Here is a 26,695-nt window from a genome sequence, read left to right as displayed (position 1 = left end):
CAAGGCCTACCTTTTTCCATTCTCCAAATTCATGCAAGCACTTAGGGTTGAGATCGAACATTGTAAATTTGCATTTCTAGGGGCATGCAATTTGGAATGAAGACTTCAACAGGCTTTACGTGGACGCGTCGCAGGAATTACGAAATTGAAAAATGAACGTCGATGGGCAAGCATGTTCGTCAGGAATGACTTAAAAAAACTTTTCGATGATCACAGGGACATATGTATGGTTGTCGCCATCTGCTTCTTGGCCGGAACTTGGTCTGGGTGGAGGGGCTTCACTGTGTCCGCCAACCACTTGGTCGTTCCCGTTCCACCCTCTGACTGACCTCATGAGTAAGGTCATGACCAGGTCACGACACTTCCCGTGTTCCTGAATAGGGTGTTGACAGCCACACCTATTTCACTTTCATTCCATTGTTGGTGCGCCGCAAGTCACCCCACCCCCGCGCCTCATTTGGATCCCGCACCCCGACATCTGGCGCACTCAACGAAACCCGTTGTGAGAGTACGTAAAGACAAGTATATGAGGTTTCGGCTGAGCGCTAAGTCCCACTCATGAGATCTGCTAAGTCCTCAGTCTAGTGCGTATTGATGATGCGGGGAAACAAGCGTTATACAACGCCTTCTAAACATGGGTAGACTCGGGCATATTGCCACGGGACGGCCTGGAAGACGGACCGGTGCAGGATCTTCACTGATGTTATTCGGGCCACCCGACTGCTGTCCAATAAAGGAATATAGGCGACGGTTAATTTCTCGGTGTACGGTGCGAAGGGCGGGGTACAGGCGCTCAGGAGTGGAGGTCAAGACGAAGCGCCATTGGTTCGTTGGCCCCTGTTGTCCTGATTGATGTGGAGTCTCACCCAACGAACGGCAATTTGTCTCCGCTTTTTGCACAGTTGCTTCCGCTGCCCCAGATCAAATTACGGAGCGGAAGTAAATTTCGCTGCAATGCCGCGCCAGAGCAGAACAGACCCGTCCCCTGAGGTCTGGGTCTCTATGCCGGAGGGCTAAGGTTAATTGCCCGTACCGACAAAGAATGGTATACACCGCACTAAAACAGCGTCTTTTCAATTTTCGCTGCGGCCTCATGTCAGTAACAACGGCGACCGACGTCTATTCTGCAATTTCGACGGCCTCCTTCGGCCCCGTGGAATGTTAACATACACTCTGGGCTCGGCTGGGGCAATCCAAGATTTTAGCCGTGCCTAATCGTCGCCTATGTCGACACTGAACATATGGCTGAGATAGACTTTCTGTGTGCGAGATCAGGATTGGTTACGGCCACCTTCTCTCTCCGGTGAAACTTGGATGCAACATTAAGTCCCCACCCTACCCATCTTCTCAGATAGTTTTAGCTACTAGAGTCCGGGAGTGTCGTGGATATTCCATGGACACACTGGCCGGAGCTACCGCTTCTCATGTTCCTGCGAGGAAGTTGTACGTTAACCACGAGTTAGCCACAGGAGGTTAACTGGGTGAAAACATTGGAGGAGCGCACACGACCGATTCAGACGACCTCCTAACTCTCATCAGCGGGGACCTTGAAAGTAATATATTTTCGTACCGGTTTTCCTTGATTTTCTGCCACGTTCTCGCGTGCTCCCTAATCGACAGTGTGCATGATGAACGATTTGATCGCTATTTCGCTCGCTTTTCCCGTCGTCGCCAGCTCGCCATCATCAATCGCACCCTCCATCGGTTACCAAAACGAGGAAGGACCCTTTTGAGTTACGCGACGCTGGCTCTATATCGAGTATATTTCTCCGCTGGCCCATTTGTAGGCATCAGAATAGCTAGCCATATCATTCGGCCCTGAAGTTCCTAGCGTCATTCGGGACGGTGAAGCGATAGCTACGAGGGCATCGGGGCGGAGCAAGCGCCTTGGCCAAAGTCACGACAACATGTTGTCAAAATAGACGCCCGAGGGTCCAGTGTATGTAAATCAGAGGTTACTTTCAATTAAGCCTCTGAGTAAGTGGTGCAGTGACAGGTGTGAGCATCGAGGTACCATTCACTCAAGATTAAGAATTTTCTAGCTCGATATGAATAAAGATGACGACAATAATACACTCTCACCATTGGACACTGGCGTTTGACAGTGGCAAGAGATAGTGAATATGTCTGTGGTCTGAAATGTTAAGACACAAACCCTACCCCCTTGGACCGAGATCGTTTGTGTATCCAGAGTCCAGAATTACACGTACATTCCCCTTTACCCTGTCCACCTTCGGTCTGTCGGCCCAACTTCTGAAAAAGTCAATTGCTTTGTCGGCGCGGAACCAAATTGGCCAGAAGTGAGCAACGTTCGCTCGGTGTACCCTGGTGTACCTGGTGATACGGGTAACAGTAATGGCAAAGGGCCCAAGACTGAAAATCATGCATCCCCAAAAAAGCACGCCATTCGCCTGCAACCGAAGCACATACCAACGCCCCTCAATCTATCATCCTTCATTTCCCTCACGTGAAAGGGATAGTAAGTACGCTGGGTGTCTGGGTAATACATGTCACTGAAGAGGGATAGCAACCAGCATGGGGTCTTAGCCTAATGAGCTGGTTATCATGAAATAGTGCCGAATAGTCCTGTGGCAGGCGTTATCGACCATCTGCCAGGACTTAGCTACGCAGCATGTAGGCTACTAAGGCTAGGGTTCCCCATGATAACCAAGCACGGTTTAAACCGAGATGAATTCATCAGCATTCAGCCAGGCGCCTTGTTTAAAGGCGGTAACTGTTGCTATCAGAAAGTGCAACCTGCCCTTTAGAGTCTTGGAATTAACTTACTCGATGGCGCAAGGTGATATGGGCGATATGGACTGTGGATCCATCATCTCACTCATGTCTCTCAAACTTGCATGTGCAATGCCATACTTAGCCCGAGCGAGATGATGGACATTTCGACCACGAACTAGGCTCGCCCTTGGACAATTACCTACAGACCAACCCGAGCAGTCACGCCCGGGAGCACATGCAACTTGGCGAAGAAGGACAGAACAAGACAAAGCACGGGTGGAGGTCGCCGAATGTCATTCCACGACCATAGGGAGATGCAGAGTCTGTTGACGAGAAGCCCACAAGGACAAGTCGAAATCCATGGAGACAGGCAGGCTCCACGCGATAATCAGCACGTATGCTTTGAGCCGTAAGTGGTAGCTGCAAGGCAATACCTTACGTTCAACACCTACCCAACTCAGACGCGTTCTCCCGAATCGCGGCCTCGAGTAAGTGATAAATTATGTACGATGTGGCACCCTTCAGCAAGGGATCCATGAGCCTCGAGGAGTGGCGGGCGGACGCGAGGAGATAGTAGTAGAGATAAGTGCCGGACATCATCCGCAATAGGCGATTGGAGCCTTCACCACACCGAGTTTGACCTCACCGACGTGACAGGACTAAGAAAAGGAACGGCGGAGCTCGGTGTGTGAGCCAATGGCTGGCAGGCGTGGTTTGCGCAATAAAATGAATTTCGAGAAGTGCGGAGAAGAATTCGAAGGCACCCTTCGAAGTCTCGCGCCGTGTTTATGTATAGCTAGGACTACAAAGCAAGGCGCGTGGATTGACTTCCTTGTAATCGAGGGTGATAAAAGCGCAGACATGGGATAACGATCATTTCGAGTTTCGATCGTAGGTTTCACAGACCTAGGTAAGAACATGATGTTCTAGCTAGAGACGGACTCCGAATACAAGCTTTAGCTGTCACATTAGAAATCCAATACTCTGCGATGAATATACTTCCCAGACGATGAATTCCATCCTTTCTCGAATGCGCCATCCCCTCCTTTCGAAGCCACTTCCAAATCCAATCCGACTTGGCCCTTAGCACGACAAGCAACCTCGAAGGCGCTCGATCACGACTTTACCCACACACTATTCCTTTTCACATAACCATGGCCTAATTTAGGCATCACACATCCTTTCCGTCCTTTCCAACCTGGACTGAACACCGACCTCGCTGCATGCCCATGTCAAGAGATAAAAATAGGTCAATAGGTCAGCGGCTTGGAAAGAGGGTGCATACCTTTAGCCGGTATCTTAAACCTCCTCGCTTCAACGAAAGAAGGTTCAAGTCAAAGCTTTTCTTTCATTGTCCGCAATACATCTGCTTCGAGCTTCGTTTCGTTCTGATAGTCCAGCCAGCCAATTTCCCGACTTCTTGTGATACCTGACAGACGCCATCCGCGGAGTCGACGAAGGGCGCAAGACAGAACAAAGGAGTTGGAACTGCAAGTTAACAGTTGGTTCCTCTAGATAACTCCAAGGTATCGCACGAAGTACGGCGATACGAGGGATTCTATGCCCGGCTTTTACCACGTTTGAACATTCCCGACTCTACTAGAAACACAAATTCGAACCTCGAAGAACGAACTGAGAAGAAACATTAGCCCATCGGTGACGAGCATTCCAACAAACTATCACACAAGAGGCCCACCACCGAACGTCCCAACTTGGAAAACATACCCACTTTTTGAAAGACCGAACTGACATACGTCATACCATAGAAAACACAGGCTCGACGACTTAGCAGCGGGACTTAGCACCGCGCTCTCTCTCATACCTCTCATGCGCACATTCTCTACCTTCTCCTATGATATCACCCACACCCACGCCACAAATCACCCGACGCGCGCCTGATGCCAGCTGATATTTTTCAAGCTTTGCGTGCGAGGCAGGACCGCTCGAGTGAGTCGACGACCCGATCCCCATTCATCCATCCATCCTCAATCATCGACGCCCCCCTCCTCATTAAGGCATAATCCCGACGCGTCCGCCCGCTCAATCCCCCGGCTATTGCATATGGGCGAATAGCTATGGATACCCATACAATAATAGGTCCTTGCTTATCGATACGGCTTAAACTCACCCATACGTCCATGAGAAAACAGCCTCGGTTTCTCAAGAGGGGAATGTAAGTATTCCTCTTCATGTTTGGCTAGTTCACCGGAGTATGATATGAGAAGCGTCGAGAAGAACAAGAAGAAGAATGTGGATAACCACAGCGGTGTTTTATTGGTAAGCTTGGCGCGCGAGACTAGTGGAGTGGTTTAGACGCCCGCCACCAACAACACACACCCCACCCCACCCCCGAGTCTTCTATCTGCACCCTAAAGTCTAACGGGCTTAAACCAGAAATCAGTTCCAAACACACGCCCGACCCTCGTACAACCCAAAAAACCCAAGCCTCAAAAAATCAAGGGTACATGTCAAAAAACCACACCAATTGCCACTTCATCGTTCAACGTCCCGTTGGTCGGAGGGGCGGAGGTTCAACATCGGGGACTGGACCCCTTGATTCAAGATTTCACATTGCCTTTTTCGAAAGATTCTCGCTGCTTGGCTGGAATGATCACCTCCTCTAAAAGACATGATTGAAATTCCAAGGTATAGGACTCCGTCGCCAACGATGTAAGTAGCTACGTATGGTGCCATACATCAGGAGTCAGGACTACACACCCACCTGAGTAATGAATGTATGGGGTAGTAGGTAGGGTAGTATGTTGGGGTAGTAATGCGTGCTCCTGAAACCGGCTAACCTACCAGCGCTTCAAAGTAAAGCCATCCTCTGCTCTCAATTCAATTCAGGGACGGACCATGATGAACGCGTATAAAAAAATGGCTCATCGTGCATATGCTCATATGCCCGGTAGGAAGCCGATGTGCGATGTGCTCGCGCTTGTGCACACCGTCCACAACGGCCGGCACTGGTAGACGAAACGAAGAAAAAAAAAAAGAACAAGAGCTCGTGATTCGGCCTACTTAGCAGCGGTTCAAAGTTCATGACGCGAATAGGCAGCAGCAGCAGGGACTACGTGATACGGACTTTAGATATCGCAACGCGGACGGGGATTGTTGCAACGAGGTGTGCTCTGCATGCAGCGTGGCCCCCCTTGTAAATTAACAAGTTCCTATGCGACCCTGCACAACTTTTGTGGTTGCACCCCAGCCTCGCGCTAACGAGAAATTTGTGAGACAGGGGGTGGGGTCCTGAGAGGGTGACCTCACCGCCGCCTCAAGGCCCTCATGACCTCCCCACACGTACAGTACGGTCGACCTGCTATTTTGGTCTTTAGGGGGTCCTATACACTTCGAAGTTAAAATCTCTTGCCATGTTGGAGGGTCTTCTGAGTTTCTTCCCGAGCTGAGTAGACCAGAAGCAGTTCGAACTGAGCGATAGTTTCACACAAGATATGTTCAAGTTTCAAACAAGTTATATTCGTTCCGTTTCGTAAAAGACTATAGCAAGGTATGTACTGGTATGAAAAAAGAAGACAAAATAAAGTCGTTGGATGCACTAACTGCAATCAAGTTGAGAAAGACGAAAGGTCATCGTCTCCAAAAAGAAAACCAATAATGTTACACCGTGATATACATAGAAGAGGGAATATAAACAAGAAGGAAAGAAAAAAGTTCAGGATGGCTAAAAAAGTACACGAATTGCAAACGAGAACCGAAAGACAGACACAAACCCACATAAAAGAAACACTCGTAAGACCCGAGGGAGAAAAGTGGTTGGTGGCCCAGCTGAAGACGACTGGCGTTTTTTGGGTGCTTGAGGACGAACAGACCAGACGACGACGGGAGGGCAACATAGATAGGTGGCGCATTATGCAGTGGGTTGTTGATAAGCATGGTGTTGTAGGGTATCATTAGAGTGTGGTAGTGGGATATTGGCGATGAGTATTGATATAATGTAGAATGCGTGGTATCGATGGGTGCAAATGGATTGCAGATGTTGCCCCGTGGTCGTCGAGCCCGTTGTGAATACCTCCAGTTACTTGAGATCACTACACCATGACTCGAGAAGGTAAGTAGAGATTGTTATGTCTTCCAACACCTATTCCAACAAACTCATCTCGGAACTATCCGATTTCGCCGAGGTCGTCGTAATCGCAAAACAGACCTTTCAAACGACGTCATCCATCTACTTACCTTCTTTGCTGACTGACTGAAAAGAGTTGGTCAAAACAAACCGTAAGTACCCATCATCTATCATCCCTCTGATTCTCTCATCTCATCTCTCGCCTGTCAACGTGCTTTCCTTTTGCGCGACACTTCGGATTGCGATTCGGGTATGTCCAGCCCTTGTTGTCCTTGCGTTGCAACGTTCTTTCAATATCAGGTACACACACATGAATCGTAGGGGCCTTGCACGTTTGATTAATGTTATTCCAAGTTTCAACACAACTCCCGATGCGGACTGGCGGATATGGTACTATTGACTGGGGCTAGGGCCCGCCCTCGCATGAATCGTAAGCCTCCATGAATCCGTTCTGGCAGCCATCTTCACCCTCTGAGCGTGCCTTGCGGTCTTCGGTCAGCCTCGTCCGCTCTCAAGACGACTGGTTGGCCCTGATCCAAAAGCAGCCCAATCGGCCATGCATTGAATTTACTTTTCGACGACTGGGGCTGACGGAGTACGAGGGTAGATACGTTCGGAATCGGGGTACACTCGCCAGCCGACCATTCGGTGACCCTGTACTTGGTCGAACCCTTGTTCATTATGGTCTCACGCGCGCAGCTGTTTCGCGTGCTGACTGTCAGGCCTCCTTGGGGCACTAGCTGCACGATTGGTATACTATGGTATACCTCCCTATCGCTCCGATAACCAGATACCTGGTTATCTAGTTGTCCCCGTGCTGGTTTCCACCCTTCGCTGATCCAAGGACACGCACTTGCATCCGCACCCTTGACGCATCCAGCTTCCAACTAGGAAACCGAGTCCGCTGATTCGACCCCTTGATAACGGGGTACCTCCACCCAAACCGGGTCCTTCTGCGACGACTGACTGGCTATCTGGCCCTGAACTACTACTAGTTCTGCAGCATTGGAGTACTGGAGCATGGCGAGGCGTCGATCCTCGCTGGTTGATTCAATGATACTCCATCCAAGTCGTTGATTATACAGTAGTAACCAATTCCACCTCCTTCCCTCTTCCGAACACCCCAATCCCCATCCGAATCTCAATCCGTTTCCGATTCCACACTAGGCTTCCTCAAAGCTTGCGCTTCGCCCAAATTCGAACTTGCCTACCTATCCACGATACCACCCATTCCCATCTTCGAAGCCATCGAGACGAGTACCGCCCCATCGAGCGCTCTAACGTCATCAGGCGCTTCTACCCCACATCCGTCAGTGGACACCAGGTAAATAAAGCAACCAAAACCCCGATCTCCAATCTTGTTTAGATGATCATCCCGTGGCCGCTGAAGATGAAACCAACAGTTGTGTTACCAGGGCTGCTACTTGCCAACTAGGGCGTCGAGCGCTATGTACCTGCTCTTCTTCTACATCATGGTTCGCCTTTTTCGTCGCATGCCATTTTGTGGGGTAAGCGGTGCGGGTCCTGGGTCCTGTGGTGCGGTGCTTCACGCGGATCGCTCGTTCGTTCATGCGGTGAGTCAAACACCTCGGACGGAATGAGCGCTAAAGATAGGCCAACCGCGACTCGTGACTCCTTAGGGGCTTCATCTTATCAGTTATCGGACTCGTCGGAGGGTCGTGCTGAGCGGACGCTGTGGCTGAGAGGCTTCGAAGGTCTTGCCTGTTGATATCAATCCTATGGTCAGTAAGCACTGCATGTATAAGAGTATCGTGTGCTCTACCATCTACAGCCCATTAGCTATGCACTTATCCATCCTTCGGGCCACTTTAACTTCCCATTTCAGAAGGCGATGCCTTGATCCGTGGACGCCAACAATACCTCGACTGCCCACTCAAACCGAACTCTAATTCACAGTAGGCCCGTCAAACATCCATCCAGGACGGCGCTGCGCACCTTCTACGAAGGGTCGTGACTGCCTGGCCCGCATTGGCTGCATCCAATCGTAATTCGACGAAGGCGGGGCGAAAGTCTGTCCGAATTACCCCACGTAGCTCAAGAGCCTCAGACCCCTCGTGCGTCGAGGAAAGTTCAAGGCTTTTGGGACTTTGAACGCCGCTTTGTCCGGGTACAAGGGTATGTAAACGTTCTGTTCTCGAAAGGTATTGGGTTAACGTTACCTCGTACCTCGCGCTTTAGCTTAAGTATCGCTGTGCTATCTTCTCCTCCTCTGCCGTTCTTTGCCCCCCTCCCCCCTCTGTCGCCCGAAGGCCCTGAGATGGGGTGCTTCCAATGGGGGTTCAAATTTTAATGTCTTGCGTAAATGAGTTATGTACTAGGGTCTTTTTCTCTTCGCTTTCCTTCAAGTCTTTTTGGCAGCATGCAGAAAAGGAATTCGAATTGCGAAGCTAACTTGGCACCCCTTTGCAGGGACGACCATCCACTATGGTAGCAGTCCTTGCATTTCGCGACTCTCGAGGGACACGGGGTTTTGACAAGCTCAGCTCGACGCAAGCTCCAACACCACCTCCAGGACCGTGGCTGGAACGCATACCTTGGTACGCCTATCTCGAGGCCTCGACCCGCTGATTCGCTCTCGCTCTCTCCACACCTCCTTGGATTCCCGGATTTCATTCCCTCAAGCTTGCAGGCTAGCGCTCATTGGACGATCAAACGCCCACCCTGCTTAACCAGAGACCCCATGAGGCAAGTCGCTTTGAATACCTCCATAGCATTTTACGTTTGCACGCTCTCATTCGCTCGTCCAACGTCCTCACACGAGCCTCGGTACCCGCTGATTGGTCAATCATGAAAAAAGTTCTTTTGGATGACACGAGACACGAGGCGCGACGTTCGATTGGCAGTTTACAGTTGACATTGGAACGCTCCTCGTAGGTGAGATCAGCGCTTCCAAGTTCTTTTCTTAATCTCTTCTCTGGAGGAATTCGAGTATCGAGTGTCCTTCCGTTTTACTTCTTTACAGCATTTTACTTGCTTACGCTTCTTTCTTCTTCTTCGTGACGTTGCCGCACGGAGGCGCCACGCATGCACGCGGAAATGCGCAAGTGGGGGTGCGGATTGCCGGGAATTCTTCGATAGCGTCCCCAAGGTCCAAAAGTTCGTTTGAAAGGGGCGGGTTGCGGAATTCGGGAAGTGCGAGGAGCCCCTCGGATCTATGGGATCAAGTGGTGAGGTGTCTGATTGCAGCTGGTCACAGGTCGGTTAAGTCAAGCGCATTAGTCTGGGGATGAAGGGAAAAGCAAACCCCGCAGTTGGGCGCTTCGTGCTGAGCATGCGACGTCATAGTGGTACTTTGCAACGGCCTGTCGGCGTGTTCGGTTATCTTCGGGGTGCGGGGTAAAAAGATACCCTGGTGCGAGGGTTTTGTTTATCGTGCCTGACTTTGAATAGACAGAGCTGAGTCCCATTGCTGTCCGTTTATCCCGATTTTCGAAAGACTCAAGCCCGATAGGTGTTATCGATAACTAGATACCTAGATAGGATCGTCTTGGGTCTTCGGCTTTGTCACTTGAGCGTAGATCCACTTATCTGCGACGATGACTCGGCGTACACAACTGACTATCTATCTAATCGATGGCTTGGCTGCACATATGCTCAGCTGATCATATCCATGGCCCTTCCAACTTTTCAAAGACGCCTGTCACTCGCGATTGATTGTGGAATTCCGACATTTCCGTTACATCCGATTAGTTCGAACTTGTCGCCTTTGAGGGAATCCTTTGCCTCCAAGTTCGTTCTTAGGAGTCACAAGACTCTTTGAATTGTGACTCGGTATTCTGGGAGACCACGAGATTTCATTTCAATTTTGCCACATCGTTTCGAACTTGAAAGAGATGTGCATATCGATAAGTGGTGCCTGTTTTCTCGATCTGCTACGTCTTTGTTGTGCTGCTGTTGTACTAGTAACACCCAAGTTCGAGTTCCTGGATATTGGCATTGGCATTCGCCGGTTGAGCTCAACGGTGCTCGGGACGCCTAGTATGATATCATGGTGTGTCCTCGGGATGCCTTTAAGCACTTCCCATTTTCGTTCGCATGTTTGTTCTCCGGGGTCTTCATTCAACAACAACTGAAAGAGATCATAATTCCACGGCGGACGGGAAGGAATAATTAACACATTCCAATGAGGATAAACAATTAAACACTCGTCGAGGGAAGGAAGTGACTCAAAAGGTAAGGGTAAAGAGAATAGAGAGATGACTAGTAGGGCGCCTGACATCTGTTTCCGATAACGGAGATTTTGACGCCCACACATTGAGACAAGCAGACAGCCCATAACAGGTGCGTGCGTCACATTCCGTCCTTAATCCCCCACAAAGCGGTGCTCACGCTGCTACATGGTGTGTTTGTGCTGTGGATTCAAAAAACACCTTTCGGTCCGTATTCCTACCCCTTCTCTCCGTAGTCCTCGGCGTCCACAAACCGACATAGCCAGTTCTACAGGACAGATGTCTGTTCATGGTTTAGCCATTAGCCAGTGCTGCTGTTATCGTCGTAAGTTGTTGGTTGATATGGTTAATTTGGGGAAGCGGTGTTGTTGAAAGTAGAAGTGGGACTTAGCAGTGGTTCCCTCGCCGGGCACGGGGTGGGCGTTAGTTGTTGTGATATGTCAGTGAGGTGAGATGGTTTCGTGTGGGGTAGTATTGAATGCGATCAGCAAAGCATCGGATTGCGGGATGGGAGATGGAAGATGGGCGTTCTGTACGGGCGTTACGGGTGCTAGGACGTATCTGTCATCGCAGGGCGAGGTTAAGTAAGGACTGCAGCTTGAAGCATTGGTTTGTCGACACCAGAAGAGGGATATCATGCGATGAACAGAATTGGTATGACAGTTGGAGTCTCCCTGGTTCTGTTGGAGATGAGAAATTCAAGTCTTGAACAAAGTTTGCGAAGGAAACGGTCTCCGTGGCGGGCCGTCCTATCTCATAACGTCCTCCGGGCGCGGAGAAGGGGCGAGGAGAGCCACCGCTCGTATTTGATTTACATACGGCGCTGATATCGTTTCCCCTCTTTGGTTGCTGCTGGGCAAGGGGTGCTCGAGGGAAGTGAAAACAGTGTGCCTTAGGTTACGGACGAGTGGGAAATATAACGGAATGGTGCGCCATAATACTGGTCATTTTCGTATGTCTCCCCTACAACGCCGCCGGGATGTTTAGAAATTACCTACGGTTTTCGAGGACGTTCAGGTAACACTTCTCGTGAGCTGAAACGGACGCTTACAGGCAGGTCGGTGCATTCCCTGGATAGATTCACCGCGCACCGAAGAACACATGTATTACACGCTGCGTCGGGAGCCGACACTCCTAACCGTTCTGCACCCACAGTGGATTTACACTCAGGGTGGGAAGGGAGGGCCGGTACGATCCAATTCAATAACGCGTGGCTGGCTCGTGGCCAGTTGATGGAGGTGGAGGGAGCACTCCCCCTTGGTGAAATACCTATCTTTGGAAATTTCAAGTGAGGTGTTTCTTTGGTTCCGGTCAGTCAGGGTCTCCAAGGAGAGGGAGGATGGAGACCGTGCAAAGATGGTGGCTTGATGCAGGGGATTGCCCTTGTAATTCTGTTGCAGATATCAATCCAGAGCAACGGGTCGGCCCCTCAGGGCAGTGAGTCTAACGCGCTCAAAATGTAGGGGTGCAGCGACGAATGAGACGATCGACTTGCAGGCCGCCTTTCTCACTCCTGGGCGATAGCGAGTTGGAATGAATGGCCCGAGTTTCCTTTTTTATTTTGAATACTCCTTTTCCAGGTTTCTTGGGGAAATGACAGGGGTAGGGTGAGCAGGGAAGCGAATTTCATCCAATCCATGGGTGTAGATCTCTGTATTGGGCCGGAGAGCGTGTTCTTTCGAGGCGAAACGGGGGTGCGTTCCAGGAGACGCTTGTCATTAGCCATTGTAAATGATCATTTCAAAGGCGCGAGTGATGGGCGCCAACCAGTGGTATCATCCCCTCGAAGTCCAAGCGCCCAACTGCTCGTGAGGTCATGCACGTTTTGGGTACAGCTTTCCCCACGAGGATCTTGAATAAATGAGAATGAGCTAGGCGACAATTCAAGCTGTCCATTTCTTGAAAAATCAATATAGCCTAAAAGTTTGAGGGTGGATGGTTCATGAACATATCCCCCACCTTCCATAACTCTTGCTTTTTGCGGCATTTTGACGGACTTCACGGTGGTTGAAGTTATCTACAGCATCCATAGGCTCATAGTGAGTCATATGCAAGACATAATATCACGAATAACTTGTTGAAGTGAGGCGAGTATCTTCAGGTACATTATGGGAGAGTTCCCGTGCGCCTATTAAATGAACCTGGGTATTAATGAACCTGGGAGGACGATGTGTCTGTCCTGGTCACCTTGAATGTGATACAGACTGTCAAGCGGAGGCAACCATACAGTAGTAATACTGGCTAGAGAGGTCGTAGAGGTCAGGTTGAATGCTTTTTGCTGTAAGAATGTAGATTGATAGCAGTAGCACTGCAATGCGGGGAAAGGATCATTCCACTCAAATCCGAGGCAGCGGGGAGCGAGGAACAAGGATAAACGAGTCGGGTTAGTTCAAAGTGCGCGCCGCCTGCTCCCCGCTCCATGGAATTACATGAACGCGGTGCGTTCAGATCGCCGGTCTCTGCACATATTAACGTCCTTTTGCGCTCATAAGCGTTTCACCTCAAGCATTCAGGCGAGCATGAATAGCTAAGTGGTTCATAATGATACAGTAGCACATGAGACCCCGCTTGTTCTTCGTAATTAAACCTTTGTTAGTCTCACAATACCGGTCAACAATTGAGAAAAGCGCGGCACAATAGCTGCTTCGGTTTCCTGAGCAAACTAAATGCGAGGAAGTTAGCAGAACTGCTGGTTAAATTACCGGATGTTCAGACTTCTCCTCCTCAAGTTGAGTCGTAATTGTCCAAGTACCAAAGTGAGAGCGTCTAATTATTATTCGATCGATCGGACCATGATCGGAGGGCGGCGCTAAGCGCTCACAAGGTTGCCTGCTAAGCTTCTCATTCTTACCCATACTTGCCCCTACGCCTATTATCCTTCTCTCTCATGCTTCCTCTTCTCGTCCGCTCGGAATTTACTCTGTACCCCGCGGTCGCCGAATAAGAGAGATATAGTCTGGAGCCGGCTAGCCTGTCCAACCCCACACCACGAGGAACAATGACAGCCATACGATGATAGGCATAGACAGTCAGCCTCGGGCATTGATCGAAGGTGGGCATTCCGGTGGTTGAAACTGGCCGAGTGTTCAGGTAGTGGTAGAGGGGATGGTGCGCGGAGGTCGGACGCTAGCGCTGAGCGAATAAAGAGGGGCTTGGATGGTATACTCTTAGCAGACTCCCCTGGAGTTATCCTTCCCTTCATGAATGTTTCATGGACTTTGAGGTGCAGCGGTTATAACGGTTAGGGGCTGGTGTGGGGTAATTTGATGGAACATTTGATGGCACAATGCCGAGTTCTCGGGCAAGTTTTCAACTCGAACCACGACGACAGCGTCGCTGACGCCTGCCTGGATCCCGCGCTGGCCGATTGATAGCGAAAAACCTATGGAATGGACAGGGTCTGTACAGAAAGGCTCGCTGTTCTGGACTAGCCTGCGTTGACGGCGTTCACGTTGCATTCTCGCCGACTCCAGCCTCTTCGCGTTATGCATATTCGCACCCAACCTCATTAAGGATCCCATATTCCACGGATGCACCAACTGCCAGCCCTCTGTTCGGATGGTTATCCAAATCCACTGCAGGGCTTAGCAGGGACCTAGCAGAAGCCACTGCCTCCAGCGGATTCTTTCGATCTCGGTCACATCTGGGAACGTGAATCAGCGCTGAAAGGCGAAACGGGCCAACATCTGAACACGCTGTCCAGGATTTACAACGCACAGCTGCCCTTGTCAAGTCGCCACTATCGCCACGCATCCATGGAGGTTTTACAACCAGTGAGTGCTTCTCTCCCCCGCATTCGTTTGATTTCCCAGACTTCTCCACAAATTCTCACCCAGGTCGTAGATGGCTTCTTTCACCTAGGTTCTCTGTCGTACCTCGAACTTCTTCATAATGAAAACCAGGCCCACCTTGCCACGCGAAATGCAGTCTCTCAGTGATGTTACGGTGGAAACCGTCTCCCATTGTTTCTCAGACGACTACGTTCCGTCGAAGTACTACATCGCGCTCACTTAGGCTCGGTCTGATACGTTGATCGAGGCCTGTGACATTGCCTCCCAATTAGCCTGCACGGGTGAATGCGCAAGCAACTTAGTCCTCGGAATCGTCAACGTCTGGCGCAGTCTGGTGGATAGGGTGATAGTACGCCTGATAATCTCATGGCCTGCAGATTACTGATATGTTTCGTTATAGATCTGTAACATGATGCGGGGAAATCTAGGCGATGTTCCACCGCATGCTCTGAAGCAGTTAACCTGAGATGGATGAATGTGCTGACAGTACCTCCGAGTACGTTTCAACTTTCATCGTGGTTGTCTGAGGTATTAACGGCATCATCACGATTCCATGCTCCCCGTTACTTCGGTGTGAAGTCAGTGCGGGGAAGATACCGCAGTGTCAGTGATCCGGTCTAAGCCCAGCCGTCCCCTTTGCAGGAGTACATATCTTTGGAAGTACACAGCTGGGCCTCTGGTTCTCGCGGTGATACGAATCCACAGTAAGTGTCGCCTTGGACGGATCATCCACACACTTACCAACGGCAACATGTACTAGGACATAATAACTTCGGAGAAACTCTATCGTTAACTACGCGGCTGGAAATGGGATATTGTGTCCCCACGCAACGCCATATTGACCAGGGTTAGTAGCCGGTGAACGGTGCACAAGTTTCTCGCACAACCTACACGCAAGGGAAAGGTACTTTTTGGCCTCTTCAAAAAGGTCCACGACTCCCATTTCTCGGACTCGTGGCCATACCCCCGAAAGCAGGGTAACTATGCCATAGCTCACGCGCTCATGAAATACCCGAATGGCGTTCCCAAGGTGTGCAACACATGGAAACACCGCTAGCCCGAGAGAGCAGCGGCGAAGTCTGCTTTCCTTGAGCTCAGGTAAGTTGAAATCCTGTTTGGAAGAGTGTTCTCGCACAGTAACGGGCTTTCTCCTTCCAGGGTCTTCGAAGTTAGTTAGCACCGACTGAATGATTAAGCGGTCTGTCGCGGATCCTTAAATAGCTAAGGATGGGAGTCCGAGGTCCTTTTATGACAATGCTGTGGGCAATAACCGCTCGTGGTCGCACTTTTTTAAGCCAGTAGAAGGCGAGAACACTCAGTATCACAAGAACACGAGGCCGTCATAGTGCCACTAGCGGTGAAGTACATGTCATTTTATCGACTTCTATTTCCCCTGTCCCTATCAGTCACTCACAGCTCCCTTCAGCCTTATAGCCGCGCACCAGTCGTAAGAGATATGAGTTCCATCACAAGAGGAAATCTATGGCCGACCTCATCAACGGAGAGGTTCATGGATTGTTTTGGAATGACATTCATGTCATCATGAGAAGCCTGAAGTGCACATGTTCGCAGGACGCGCTGGTCGTGTACGGGGGCTTCTATTTTATATTGGTATATCTCTTGTCCTTCTCCCGATGTGTCGTGGAAGGAGGGCACTTGCTTTCGACTCTTGTAGGTGAATGAATCTGTGACAAAGCCGCTTGTCGAGCTCCCAAATCCATGGGGAAATTTGCCCTTGGCCCTGCAGGCTGACAGGACATCGAGTGCAGAACGTGGTAAGTCAACAGTCAATCTATTGGGACTGGCTGATAACCTATTCATTGTTGACAGGAACCTGGAAGGTTTAATGTCTTGGACATAGACGCCGTTGGTCGCAGATTCGGGAGGGATCTCTGGCTGCTATCCATCGACAATCCCGACGTCCTGACATGGGCATTGGCTGTCAAACATCTACCACTCTCATCAGTTGGTCCACAGATTTGTCCGCCGCGTAGCGATCTGCTAAGTGGTTATCGTGTTGTAACCGATGGGGTATGTTTGCCTTGGATCTGAGCTGTCTCCCTTCCCCGACGCTTATAGCCGCCATTTAGCATTCGAGGATATCTTGGGAGCCTTGGAGATCAAGATGAGGCACAGGCGAGTACCGGACCATCTCATCTTGCTCGCGTGCCATCCTGATATCTTCTTGATCACCTTACAGCTGAATTCCGCTGAATGGATACTGCGTTTACATGAGTTACATGGGTCTATGTGGGGTTTCCCAACATATCAACTGGGTCTCCACAGCGCGCTGGCATTTGCGGGGACCTCGTCAGTCTGGCACTACTACATAAAACTAGCGTCCGCGCAACTACATTGTTGACCATGGCGGTGACCATGTTGGGGAAAAAGGCTTGTGATTCCGGTTCACCTGTCGAATTTACTCGAATCTATGGAGAGCGTTTCCACTTCCTCCTTGGCAATATCGCTCAGGTTACTCTGGGTAACGTCAGTCGACGATGTCCTCGTACGTCAGACTTGGATAAGGTGGTACCACCGGGCTACCTCCAGGTTGTCGCGATGTTGCCTTGGTGGATAGCCGCGCTGGACCTCCAAAGGCACTCGATTACACACCCAAGTTAGCAAAACCGTGACGTCACTGGAGGTTTGGCTCCCATTTGCCGCCGTTTACCTCCGCCCCTCAACGTCGCCGGAATTGTTGAATCCGGTATGCATTGTACCAAATCCATCGGGCTCACTCTCTTGTCCACGCGTCTTCATTCCCTTTCCTACGCCGTTGAAGCCGGTTTCCCTCTGTATGCCGGATGTACTGGGCCTTACTGAACGTTGAATCACAAGAGCATTGGTAACCGGCAACCAGCTTCCCATTCCACCTCGGCTGCACTTTGCCTTCCGTGTTTCTTATTCCCGTTGCTTACTCCAGCGCTGCAGCATTCCCCTCCGTTGCCAGCTATAGTCGTCGAGGTGACTCGATGGCGATTCCCGGAGATCTTCGAAACCAGGCTCGTCGATGCTCCCGTCGGCCTTCCCGTCGGGAGATCTGCTAAGTGGTTAGCCGCCCTTCTCGCCTTGCACTTCTGTTATTCTCGGAAACTAGGTATTTGGGGAACACAGGCCCCGCTGTGAGTTTCTTAGCTGCTTATTTTTGCCAGCTTTGTACTAACAGGGATACTCAGGGAATGCATTCTTACACAGTAGGGGATGTATGAACCATCGAACTCGTCGTCTCGCAAGGGATCAATGACCCGTGGCGAGGGGGCCAGAGGTTGCGCCCCTAACTGTTGGGAAGCGAAGAGGACAACGTCCCCACGTCTACCGGCATCTGCCTTCCAGACCACCGTCGCAAGCACCTCACTCTACCTTTCCGATCCTGGGCGGCTGGTTCATTCCAAGGAATGTGCGTCCAACTAAGCGGACCCTTCAACACCCGTGGCGCAGGCCGCATTGCATTCCCCGCATCTGCACAGGGTGTTCGAGCGGCAAGCATGCTCGGAGATAGCCACTCTACTTCCCCAACGTCATATCATCTCGGTACTAGGCTGGACCATTGAGCGCAGCCTCAGAGCGGGACTCCGCCTCATGATTCGAGTCATCCCGGTGAGGCCAAGAACCTTTCTCCGCGTTTCGCGCTAGAATAGCTGGTTTGCCATGCCCTACCGAGCGACTAGGGCTACTAGGGCCCGCCTCTGGATACAAGAAACCTCACTCCCGTTCTCGAAGATTGGGATCAATGGCCCAGAGGCCACCTGTTCTTGATAACACAGTTTCAATCGTGAAACGCAACGATCACGTTAATATAATGCTGTGGTTCAGTCTCGCCTCCGCATGTACGGATCTTGAAGCTAAGCCTCTGCCATTCTGAATCTCCTTCATCTCGGCTGCGGGGCTCCCTACACGTATGCTTGCTCGATTGTGAATTACTTTCATGACAGTGACCGGGGTTTAATTGGCCTCGAGGTCTCTGCCTCGGACAGTATAGCTTCTTGGGGACACCCGGATCTTGCGTTCGCTTGCAGGGTATGAATCAGGAGATATTACTGTCAAGCAATTATCCACTCCTCTCCCAGGTTCGGGGCTAAACCTCCAAAATTTGCACTACGGGGGGATCGAACAGCGCAAGTGAGAGCCCTACATGAAGTCGGGAAAGTAACATAACATCAGACGCGCAACTAATATTGCTATGTATTAGCTTTTCTTACAATCCACGTGTTGCTCGACGTCCTGTCTTCTCAAGTTGACAGCATTTGTCGACCCACCGCCATTATGTCGATCCCTCGCGATGTTCAAGAGTTCCTGGACTGCTATCCAGACATTGACGACGAGCCTGACCTGAGCGATAACCTCTTGTTTTACCTGAACAAGCTTCGATGTCGTCCAGATAGAAAACTCATCGAAGAGATTCACGAAGAGTGCGTATCTGATGTGCCCCAACATCCGAGGTTGCGATATGCCTACAGCGCTTTACAGGTGGTTTGGAGACTATGATACATTGGAGTATAAGCACGGTTTCATCCAGTGGCTGTAAGCAAACCCCTTGAAGCTGAACCCTTCCTCGCTGGAGCGTGCTTCGTAGATTCCCTATCCGCGAATATGGAATGAACTACCAGTCCCAACCTCTGCAGCCCCATGAAATCCAAGCCATGAAAGCGGATCCAATTGTCATCGGGCGCATCATCGAGTCCTACAAGCTCATGCTTGACTTCTACGGCATGAGACTTGTTTCAGCAGAGACTGGGCTGGTGGATCGCGTCCGTCCGCCCCGAAACTACGTCAGCCGATACCGAAACCTCGTCAGTACGTATCCAAACCACCTCCCTCCCTGATCCCTTCTGATCTCTCGCTCTTCCCTTGTCTAGGGTCTTCTCACAACTATCTTCGGATATCCAGAATCATGAAATGTCTTTCTGAACTGGGTTTAGAGCGCCTCAACTATGGATTCCTACTCCACGTCCTAAACGAACAGAGCGAACACAACGAGCTGAACACACCTGGATTGCGCAACAGCATGGACCGATGGTGGGCGAACTGTATCAGAAACGAGGAACGTCGGAATGCGATTAGGGCCTTGATACATAGAGTTCGTGACGTAGAGGACGACTATGCCTTTACACGAAAGGAGTACGAGGCGAATCTCTGGGCTGGAGGCGCGGTGCCTGGGGACGAGAGTCCAAAGGATGGGCTCGCGGAGTCAACGGAGTAGAGCGTCTACAACCAGACCTATTGCGTCCGTATGGCTGTCTATTCTAGGTATTGTTTGTCGGCAGAGCCAAATACATCTTTCACATCTGTGGAATCAATATGGTCATGGTCTCGTGAGTCGGCAGGTACAAGCAGGACGGAATTGTACACTCACCTGCGAGATAGCTGGTCCGTCATCGTGATATGTTTTGTAGGGCTGATATGAGGCGCTCTTGCCGTCGTATTGAGTACGACGGGCTGATAGCTTGGAGGAGGTCTTCGATAGTCTCGTAGGTGCGCGGAGGGACGGTGGATTCTGTCCCATCGGACCTTTTAGATTCGACCTAGTATGGTCATTGAATAGCCTGCGAAGAAGACCAGCGATCGAGAAAGCAGTTACCGTATATCCTTGAGCAGTCAAAGCCACGTTTAACTTGTGGCCTTCGAGAGTTGTAACAAACGCCGATGATTGTCGGGGTGATGAGCTCAAGATGCGGTAGGAGTGGACACCGAAGCGTTGTTCGGCGAGAGCTCGCTCCAGTTCGTCATGATAGAACGACGAGGGAGTGGAACCGAAGCTCATTGTACTTTGGGAGTCGGGATCCCCAGTTTTGCGGAAGTACAGCTGGTTAAATACTCTGCACAGGAACTTCATTTCAATTAGTTGCCGTGCGGTCCGTCGGTGAATTGTTTTCGAGAGATCGAGAGAGCGCCAGTCTTTTTTTTCTGGACAGGAAGGACGATAAAAGGCCGATCCGACAACTGTACGTGAGCGAGGTGACGGAGAGGGGCACTAGGATGTGGACATGATGAGAAGGGAGTCTCCTTGGGGTTTCGGCATTCTATATACAGGTCGAAACAGCGAAGCCCGGGACATACCGTGAATGGCAGCCGATCCCTCCATTTATACAACATCAAACTTTGCCACTTGCTAATCGACCAGACCCTTCACGATCCGTCTCAACAAAACTTGCTCCACAACGCAATGTATCATGTATCACATTTTCAAGTCATGAATCAAAAACAAAATGAAAAGTAGGATGCTACTTTGCGATACTTCAAAGTCAGGCCTACGAACCCAGAATTTTGAACTAAATCCCGGTGGCGTTGAGAAAACCTTAAATACTTGGGATCGTCAGATGCGGCAGTACCATGGTTCTTCAGAACCCTGTGTTTACTGTACAATTGATCAAGATTGACGACAAGACTCATCTCCGTCGTGGATCGAGTTGAAATGGGGTGCTTTCGAAGGGTTCGCCATGAGTAATCGGTGCAATGATAGGGTGGAAACGGACAACACGCGGCCGCGGTGAAGTCAATCGTCAATCGACAAAGCTTCTGTTAGACCAAAGTTTTGACTTCTTGATCACCAAGATTTGGAAGGTCTCCTTTTAAGGTCGCCAATGACTTCCAAACCGATAGAGGAGAGTCCACAGCCTGCATCCAAAGTCAAATCAGAAACCTCTTCGTCGTTTGGGGCGAAACGATCATCGTCCTGGAGATAAAGCCCCAAAAATCATGGAGAAAAACCTAGTTCAGGAAAGATGAATATCGTCGGAGGGGAACTCGACGGTGACGTGAGGCGCAGAGGATTCTTTGCATTGAGCGGAGCCGCCGAAATTTCACCAGGGTTAAAGGAGGGTTTGTCCGACCAAGCCATAAAGTTAACGCAAAAGCTAGATTGTTCTGCGCCAGGAGCTCTCCTGAACCACGACATAGTTCGTTCGTATAATGCAGAAGGTAGATGAGTAGCCAAAGGATAATCTTAACCCCTGTCCTTGAGGGTTTGCGCGCCCCACGAAGTCGAGACCGAAGACCTCAGGAGGGTACCTCCTGTTTATGGTTATTCCACTGTGGATACTCCGAGAATGCCTCGCTCTGTCGTAGCAGCTAACCGAGCCGTCGGAGAGATCGTTTCTGTCGATATCAGAGACACCAGCCCGACCCCAATTACAAGCTGGCGACGTCAGACGAGTAGGAGGATAGTCGGATTTGATCATCAAGATTGCCGCTCGTGCGAAATCTATATTTATTCACGCTCTTTATTTGGTCTGGATGGCTTTGCCAAGCAACGCGCCGTTTGGCCGTTCTGAATCTCGAACTTTCGTTTTTGGTCTCTTCCAGCAACATCCTCCAGCAGAATGGCTTTTACTCCAATAAAATCGCTCACAAATCCAAACTTTGAAGGCTATAGGCTTTCGCTGATTCCTCAGGATGAGGCAGTATCGCGCTATGCTCTGCCGTACAAAACAACTCAATCTACAACCTCGGGGAGAATCCCTCTTAGTTTCCAGGAAATGCAAAGCCGCATCACGCACAATCATCTTGCCATAGACAACGGAGCAAATCAGGCCCTTTACGTGGATACCGAGTATAGAGTGGTCCTAATTCAATTTGAAACGGTATGTGGTTCCCAAAGTTCTCCTCGAATTTCTGATAATGTTTGCAAACCGAAGTAGGATGAACCATCCTTCCGAGTTGTCCATGAGATGCCTGCACCAGTGCAGTCAGGATCTACAGCCAATCACCGAGAATACCCATGTGCCGTGTTTGTTGGGCCCACCTTGGTGTTTGCGACTGACGGTGCGGGGCTCCTCTATGTCTTTTCGATCAAGGACACCGGCTTGTCCGAGGCCATTGGGATCTACCACTTGCCAAGAGAGAATGATTACCGACCGTTCAAGCTCCATTATTGTCATCGCTCCTCTCCTACCACGGCAATTGCTGTGATTTCTTCCAAGGTCCCAAACCGAAACGGTAATTCTGACAGCGGTTCGAAGCGGCAGAATCAGACCGTTTTCGACATATGGGCTGTCCAAGTAAATCTTCTCTCACTTAGGCCCGACGGCTTTCCTACTCCGTTCGACGTTCTATGGCACCACTGCGGAGAAGATGTTCCAACCTATGGATCTTTCCAACCGCAATTCAATTCGCACATCCTGATCGGGGGGACCGTTTATGCAGATCCCAGCATCCCTACACCAGCTCCTTATGAACCGTCCCCCAGTGAGATCGCCCCAATTCCAAGAGCCAACGAAAACCTCGACGAATCCGGAGGGTGTCCCTCAGAACCTCAGAAACCACCCCCCTACTCGTGGTCGCAGACCCCAGATTCCGTTATCGTTGCCATCCCCCTTCCATCGGCCACTTCAAAGAACAACATTCGCGTTGCCTTCTCTGTCAAGGCTATCACCGTTCATGTCGATTACCAGGCGTCAACTTCGATTCCGATTCCTCGCTACTCCGCCAAAGAGTTATGGGACACCATCTCGCCGTCGTCCTCACTCTGGACATGGGACAAGAGTGCTGAACACTCATACGGCCTCCTCACTCTCCACCTCGAGAAACAACATGAAGGCACCCGCTGGATGCACGTATTCGCCGCCGCAGGCACTCAATCCAACGATCCTCAAGATGTCGAGGTTCCCGAAACCCTTGACCCATCCGAACTCTGGCAGATTCGAGAAACCCTCGAAAAATACACTGCATCTCTCCGAGACGGGAGCGACGCGAGTGGCCTTGGTCTCGGGTCTGGCGTGCCCAGTCTTGCGAGCGGAGAAATAGACGAAGAGGTCGATATGTCGGTGGGCCGAAAAGTCTATTTGACGTGGGTAGCGGCCGATGGGGCGAAACCTGCGTGGTTTAACACGACCGAGCAAATTCCTTTCCAACTTCTTGCAACTCTCTTGCCCGGAGTCCACGCGACCGAGCTTCCTTTAGTCATCAAACATAATTTGGACGGGTTGGTATTCAATTTGAAGGCTTCCACCACGGAGGAACCTCTGTGGATCCATGACTCGACGTTTTCGGCACTCGCATTCGTGCTTGCTTCCAAGCGCGACACTCGGTTCACATACATCGTCCCAGGGAAGGCAGTCCTCTCTTTCGAAGGCGGGGGTCGGAACCGGGGAGGGAATGTTTATATATATCGACCAGCTGCCAAGAAGGACAACTGGGCGAAGCAGAGTATCCTTCGAGTGGACGGTGGAGAGGGAGAGGCTCTGCTGGGCGTTGGAGGTCTGACCAACGGTGCAGGGGAGTTCATCATAGTCTGCTTGCTGGAAGGGACATTGGTAGTGATGAAGAAGATATAAATATTCGTGGTGGATCGCACGTGGCATATGGCATAGCGGGGATGCTCCTCAGCATCATAATATTTTACTCTGTTGTACATACACTATAAGCCCTGAGAAATGTATCGTAGTGAAAGCTGGTAATAACGTCTACGCCATGATGAATTGGGTACAGTTGTACAAATGTTTGCACGGGGGGATATCGATGTCAACAGCTATACTACAGCAATAGATACGGAACGAAAGGAGAGGAGGTAAGAAGACCCAGGATGATATCAAAAACAATACAAAGACGGGGAATGGATAGTGGTAAATAGAGTTTGAGAGGGCTATCCTTTCAAAGGTTCCTCACTCTTGTCCAATAATCCCTCGACATTGGACACAGGTTCCGGCTTGTCACCAGCGGGCAATGGCTCGAGTTGCTTCACTGGAACGGCTATCGAACTTGAATCGCCGTTAGGGAGGGCCTTGGGAGGAGGTGGAGCTTCACCCTGGAGAGTTTTTGTTGACTCTTCTGACGACGATTTAGAGTTGTCGTCCTCAGGGTCACTCATCTGCGCATCACCATCTTCGTCGACGTCGATACTCTTTTCGAATTCCTCCAATTGAGCCTTGAGATTCTTGGTTGCGTCGGGGGACTGGGATCGACCAAGCCCAAGAGTCTCTGTGAAGAAAGATCGAGAACCAACCCCCTCGTCCTCGCTGTCATCCTCGTCGCTGTCATCATTCGTAAACATCAGGGTACCACTGTCGCCCATGATGTTACCACCAGGGCGGAACGAGATTCCACCTCCAAACGTCGAAACAGTCAGTCCATATCGTCGCAGGAAGTCGTCAGTTTCCATTGGGAAAGCGGGTTCGTTGAGTCCTTGCGAGTTCAATCGGTCGCGTGCTTGCTGTGCCTCTTGTCGTGCTCGGAATGACGCAATTCGACTGGCAGCATACAGTTGTGGAGGTTGACTAGGGGTTGCGTAACCGTAATTCGAGTTCACTCGATCCGTGATCCACTTGTACCACTCCTCCTTGGTCCGCCCGTGGGTGATGGCAACGATGAGGACAGTCATGTTATCGCAGCCAATACCAGCTCCCGACGATGTATCGGGAGCCAGGCAATGGTCACAAATCATCTCGCCAATCTCCTGCAACTCTTTGCCTTGAGATACTTGATACCGGACGAAGTCGACCACTTGCTGGGAGCTCAAGCAATCCCAGATACCTATCTTGCCATTAGCCAAAGACTACATCTGAATGAATGAAGCACTTGCCGTCGCAAGCCACGACGAGGAATTCATCTTCTTCCGTGATTTCATGCACGGTGACATCGGGGTCCGCAGTAATGATTTGCTTTTCTGGGGGCAAGGCGTAGTTCTTCTTGAATTCGAAATCACCGAGCGCCCGTGACAAGGCCAAGTTTCCTACATGGAAGTCAGTATCATGAACATTCAAATGATTGACCGAGTATTCAGACCATTTACGCGTCCATATTCAATATAGCCCCCAGCACCGGAAATTCGTGCCCGCTCAGCTAAAAATAGTTCACACTGCTGTCTTGTGACGAGGAAGAGCAAGATCACACACTTTCGCTTGTTGGTTTATGGTCGAAACTGAGGGGTTTGACTTCTCCCTTGATTCCAATAACCGATCGGGAATCACCAGCGTTGGCCTAACCAAAGGCGGGGATCAATTCAACAGCAAAAGGCATTGGGGAGACAGGGACACTGACCACGTAAATCTTGCCATCCGTGGTGATTAACGCAGCGACGGCGGTGCATCCAGAGGGATCGCGAGTGTGACCGGGATCTAGTATGATGAACATGGAAGTAGGGGGAGTTAGGTAAATTGTCACGCACTCGCCAACAGATCCTCATCAGTGCCCAAGAAGGCTCGCTTGAGTGCGGTCTCATAATCGCCCGCCTTGTACGATTCTTCGTTTACGAGACGTTTGTGGACGTTGGCACCTGCGAACTTGGCGACAGTCGAGCCTGAGAGGGAGAAATGAGATGGGAGATGATTGAGTAGGGTTGTGGAGCTCGTACCGCCGTGGCCATCATAAACAGCGAAGAAGGCATTGGAGTCCTCTTTTCCTTCGTCCAGATCAAGAACCGTAGCGTGGGCGTCCTCCATGGCTGTTGAGCGCGAGAATTAGACTGTCCAAAGGACACGACAACACCGGTTTAGATCTATCGAAACACGTACTGATCCTCCACCCCTGCATTTCAGAAACGCCATAAAGAAAACGAGCGTTTCCACCACTTTCCGACGTCTTTTTCGTCGCTAAAGCAATCAGATTGAGCTTGGACAAGGGTTCATCTAATAGATCAACCGACCTGGCGACGAGAGTGTTTGACCCTGTAAAGATCGTTGCAAAATTGGGGTTGAGTATGATGGTACAAATTTGCCCCACGAAGAAAACGATGACCGACCATCTTCAATGACTTCCCGACTAAATTATGCTGCGATGTCGACGACGACTGGCTGCGTTTCGTCTAATTAGACGAGTTGGCCGAGGGAATGTGAGAATAGAAAGGAAGATTTGAAGAGAAAATGCCGACTGTGTGTTGAATATGGTCGTGTGGTCCAACCCCTTGCCCCGCGCCTGCACAGCGCCTCTGCCTCAACGGGGTTGTTTGGCCTTGTTTTTTC

At 50.6% G+C, this 26,695-nt stretch overlaps 7 protein-coding genes across 7 annotated transcripts; 4 read left to right on the top strand and 3 right to left on the bottom strand.

Annotated features, from left to right (window-relative positions):
* Window positions 1-4,953: 4,953 nt before the first annotated feature.
* Window positions 4,954-5,709, top strand: CC1G_15032 (hypothetical protein; the record flags this gene model as incomplete). The annotated part of the gene is made up of 4 exons (XM_002910655.1): window positions 4,954-5,013; window positions 5,131-5,246; window positions 5,383-5,406; window positions 5,649-5,709. The coding sequence occupies 4 exons, from the start codon at window positions 4,954-4,956 to the stop codon at window positions 5,707-5,709; spliced, it is 261 nt and encodes an 86-aa protein (XP_002910701.1).
* A 7,911-nt stretch (window positions 5,710-13,620) lies between these two features.
* On the bottom strand, window positions 13,621-14,070 carry CC1G_15031 (hypothetical protein; the record flags this gene model as incomplete). Its single annotated transcript, XM_002910654.1, has 2 exons — window positions 13,621-13,672; window positions 13,862-14,070. 2 exons carry the CDS (start codon window positions 14,068-14,070, stop codon window positions 13,621-13,623), a joined length of 261 nt encoding a protein of 86 aa, XP_002910700.1.
* Window positions 14,071-17,165: 3,095 nt separating this feature from the next.
* On the top strand, window positions 17,166-18,352 carry CC1G_12328 (hypothetical protein; the record flags this gene model as incomplete). The annotated part of the gene is made up of 7 exons (XM_001835906.1): window positions 17,166-17,288; window positions 17,424-17,596; window positions 17,640-17,695; window positions 17,758-17,851; window positions 17,899-17,923; window positions 18,000-18,198; window positions 18,240-18,352. The coding sequence occupies 7 exons, from the start codon at window positions 17,166-17,168 to the stop codon at window positions 18,350-18,352; spliced, it is 783 nt and encodes a 260-aa protein (XP_001835958.1).
* Window positions 18,353-19,064: 712 nt separating this feature from the next.
* On the top strand, window positions 19,065-20,001 carry CC1G_12327 (hypothetical protein; the record flags this gene model as incomplete). Its single annotated transcript, XM_001835905.1, has 4 exons — window positions 19,065-19,210; window positions 19,269-19,322; window positions 19,375-19,595; window positions 19,658-20,001. 4 exons carry the CDS (start codon window positions 19,065-19,067, stop codon window positions 19,999-20,001), a joined length of 765 nt encoding a protein of 254 aa, XP_001835957.1.
* A 43-nt stretch (window positions 20,002-20,044) lies between these two features.
* On the bottom strand, window positions 20,045-20,562 carry CC1G_12326 (hypothetical protein; the record flags this gene model as incomplete). The annotated part of the gene is made up of 2 exons (XM_001835904.2): window positions 20,045-20,077; window positions 20,155-20,562. The coding sequence occupies 2 exons, from the start codon at window positions 20,560-20,562 to the stop codon at window positions 20,045-20,047; spliced, it is 441 nt and encodes a 146-aa protein (XP_001835956.2).
* Window positions 20,563-22,468: 1,906 nt separating this feature from the next.
* On the top strand, window positions 22,469-24,073 carry CC1G_12325 (hypothetical protein; the record flags this gene model as incomplete). Its single annotated transcript, XM_001835903.2, has 1 exon — window positions 22,469-24,073. The coding sequence occupies one exon, from the start codon at window positions 22,469-22,471 to the stop codon at window positions 24,071-24,073; it is 1,605 nt and encodes a 534-aa protein (XP_001835955.2).
* An 862-nt stretch (window positions 24,074-24,935) lies between these two features.
* CC1G_12324 (protein phosphatase 2C Ptc3) lies at window positions 24,936-26,620 on the bottom strand. Its single transcript, XM_001835902.2, has 10 exons — window positions 26,476-26,620; window positions 26,380-26,401; window positions 26,249-26,326; window positions 26,089-26,178; window positions 25,903-26,034; window positions 25,776-25,852; window positions 25,631-25,715; window positions 25,521-25,577; window positions 25,314-25,467; window positions 24,936-25,268 (listed from the first exon to the last, which is right to left on the bottom strand). The coding sequence occupies exons 1-10, from the start codon at window positions 26,476-26,478 to the stop codon at window positions 25,169-25,171; spliced, it is 798 nt and encodes a 265-aa protein (XP_001835954.2). The 5' UTR covers window positions 26,479-26,620; the 3' UTR covers window positions 24,936-25,168.
* Window positions 26,621-26,695: the final 75 nt, after the last annotated feature.

The sequence above is a fragment of the Coprinopsis cinerea genome (genome assembly GCF_000182895.1).
Source record: "Coprinopsis cinerea okayama7#130 chromosome 8 map unlocalized cont3.8, whole genome shotgun sequence".
NCBI lineage: Eukaryota > Fungi > Basidiomycota > Agaricomycetes > Agaricales > Psathyrellaceae > Coprinopsis > Coprinopsis cinerea.
Note: the sequence above shows the minus strand (reverse complement) of the source record. Positions and strands in the feature narration are given on the sequence as shown.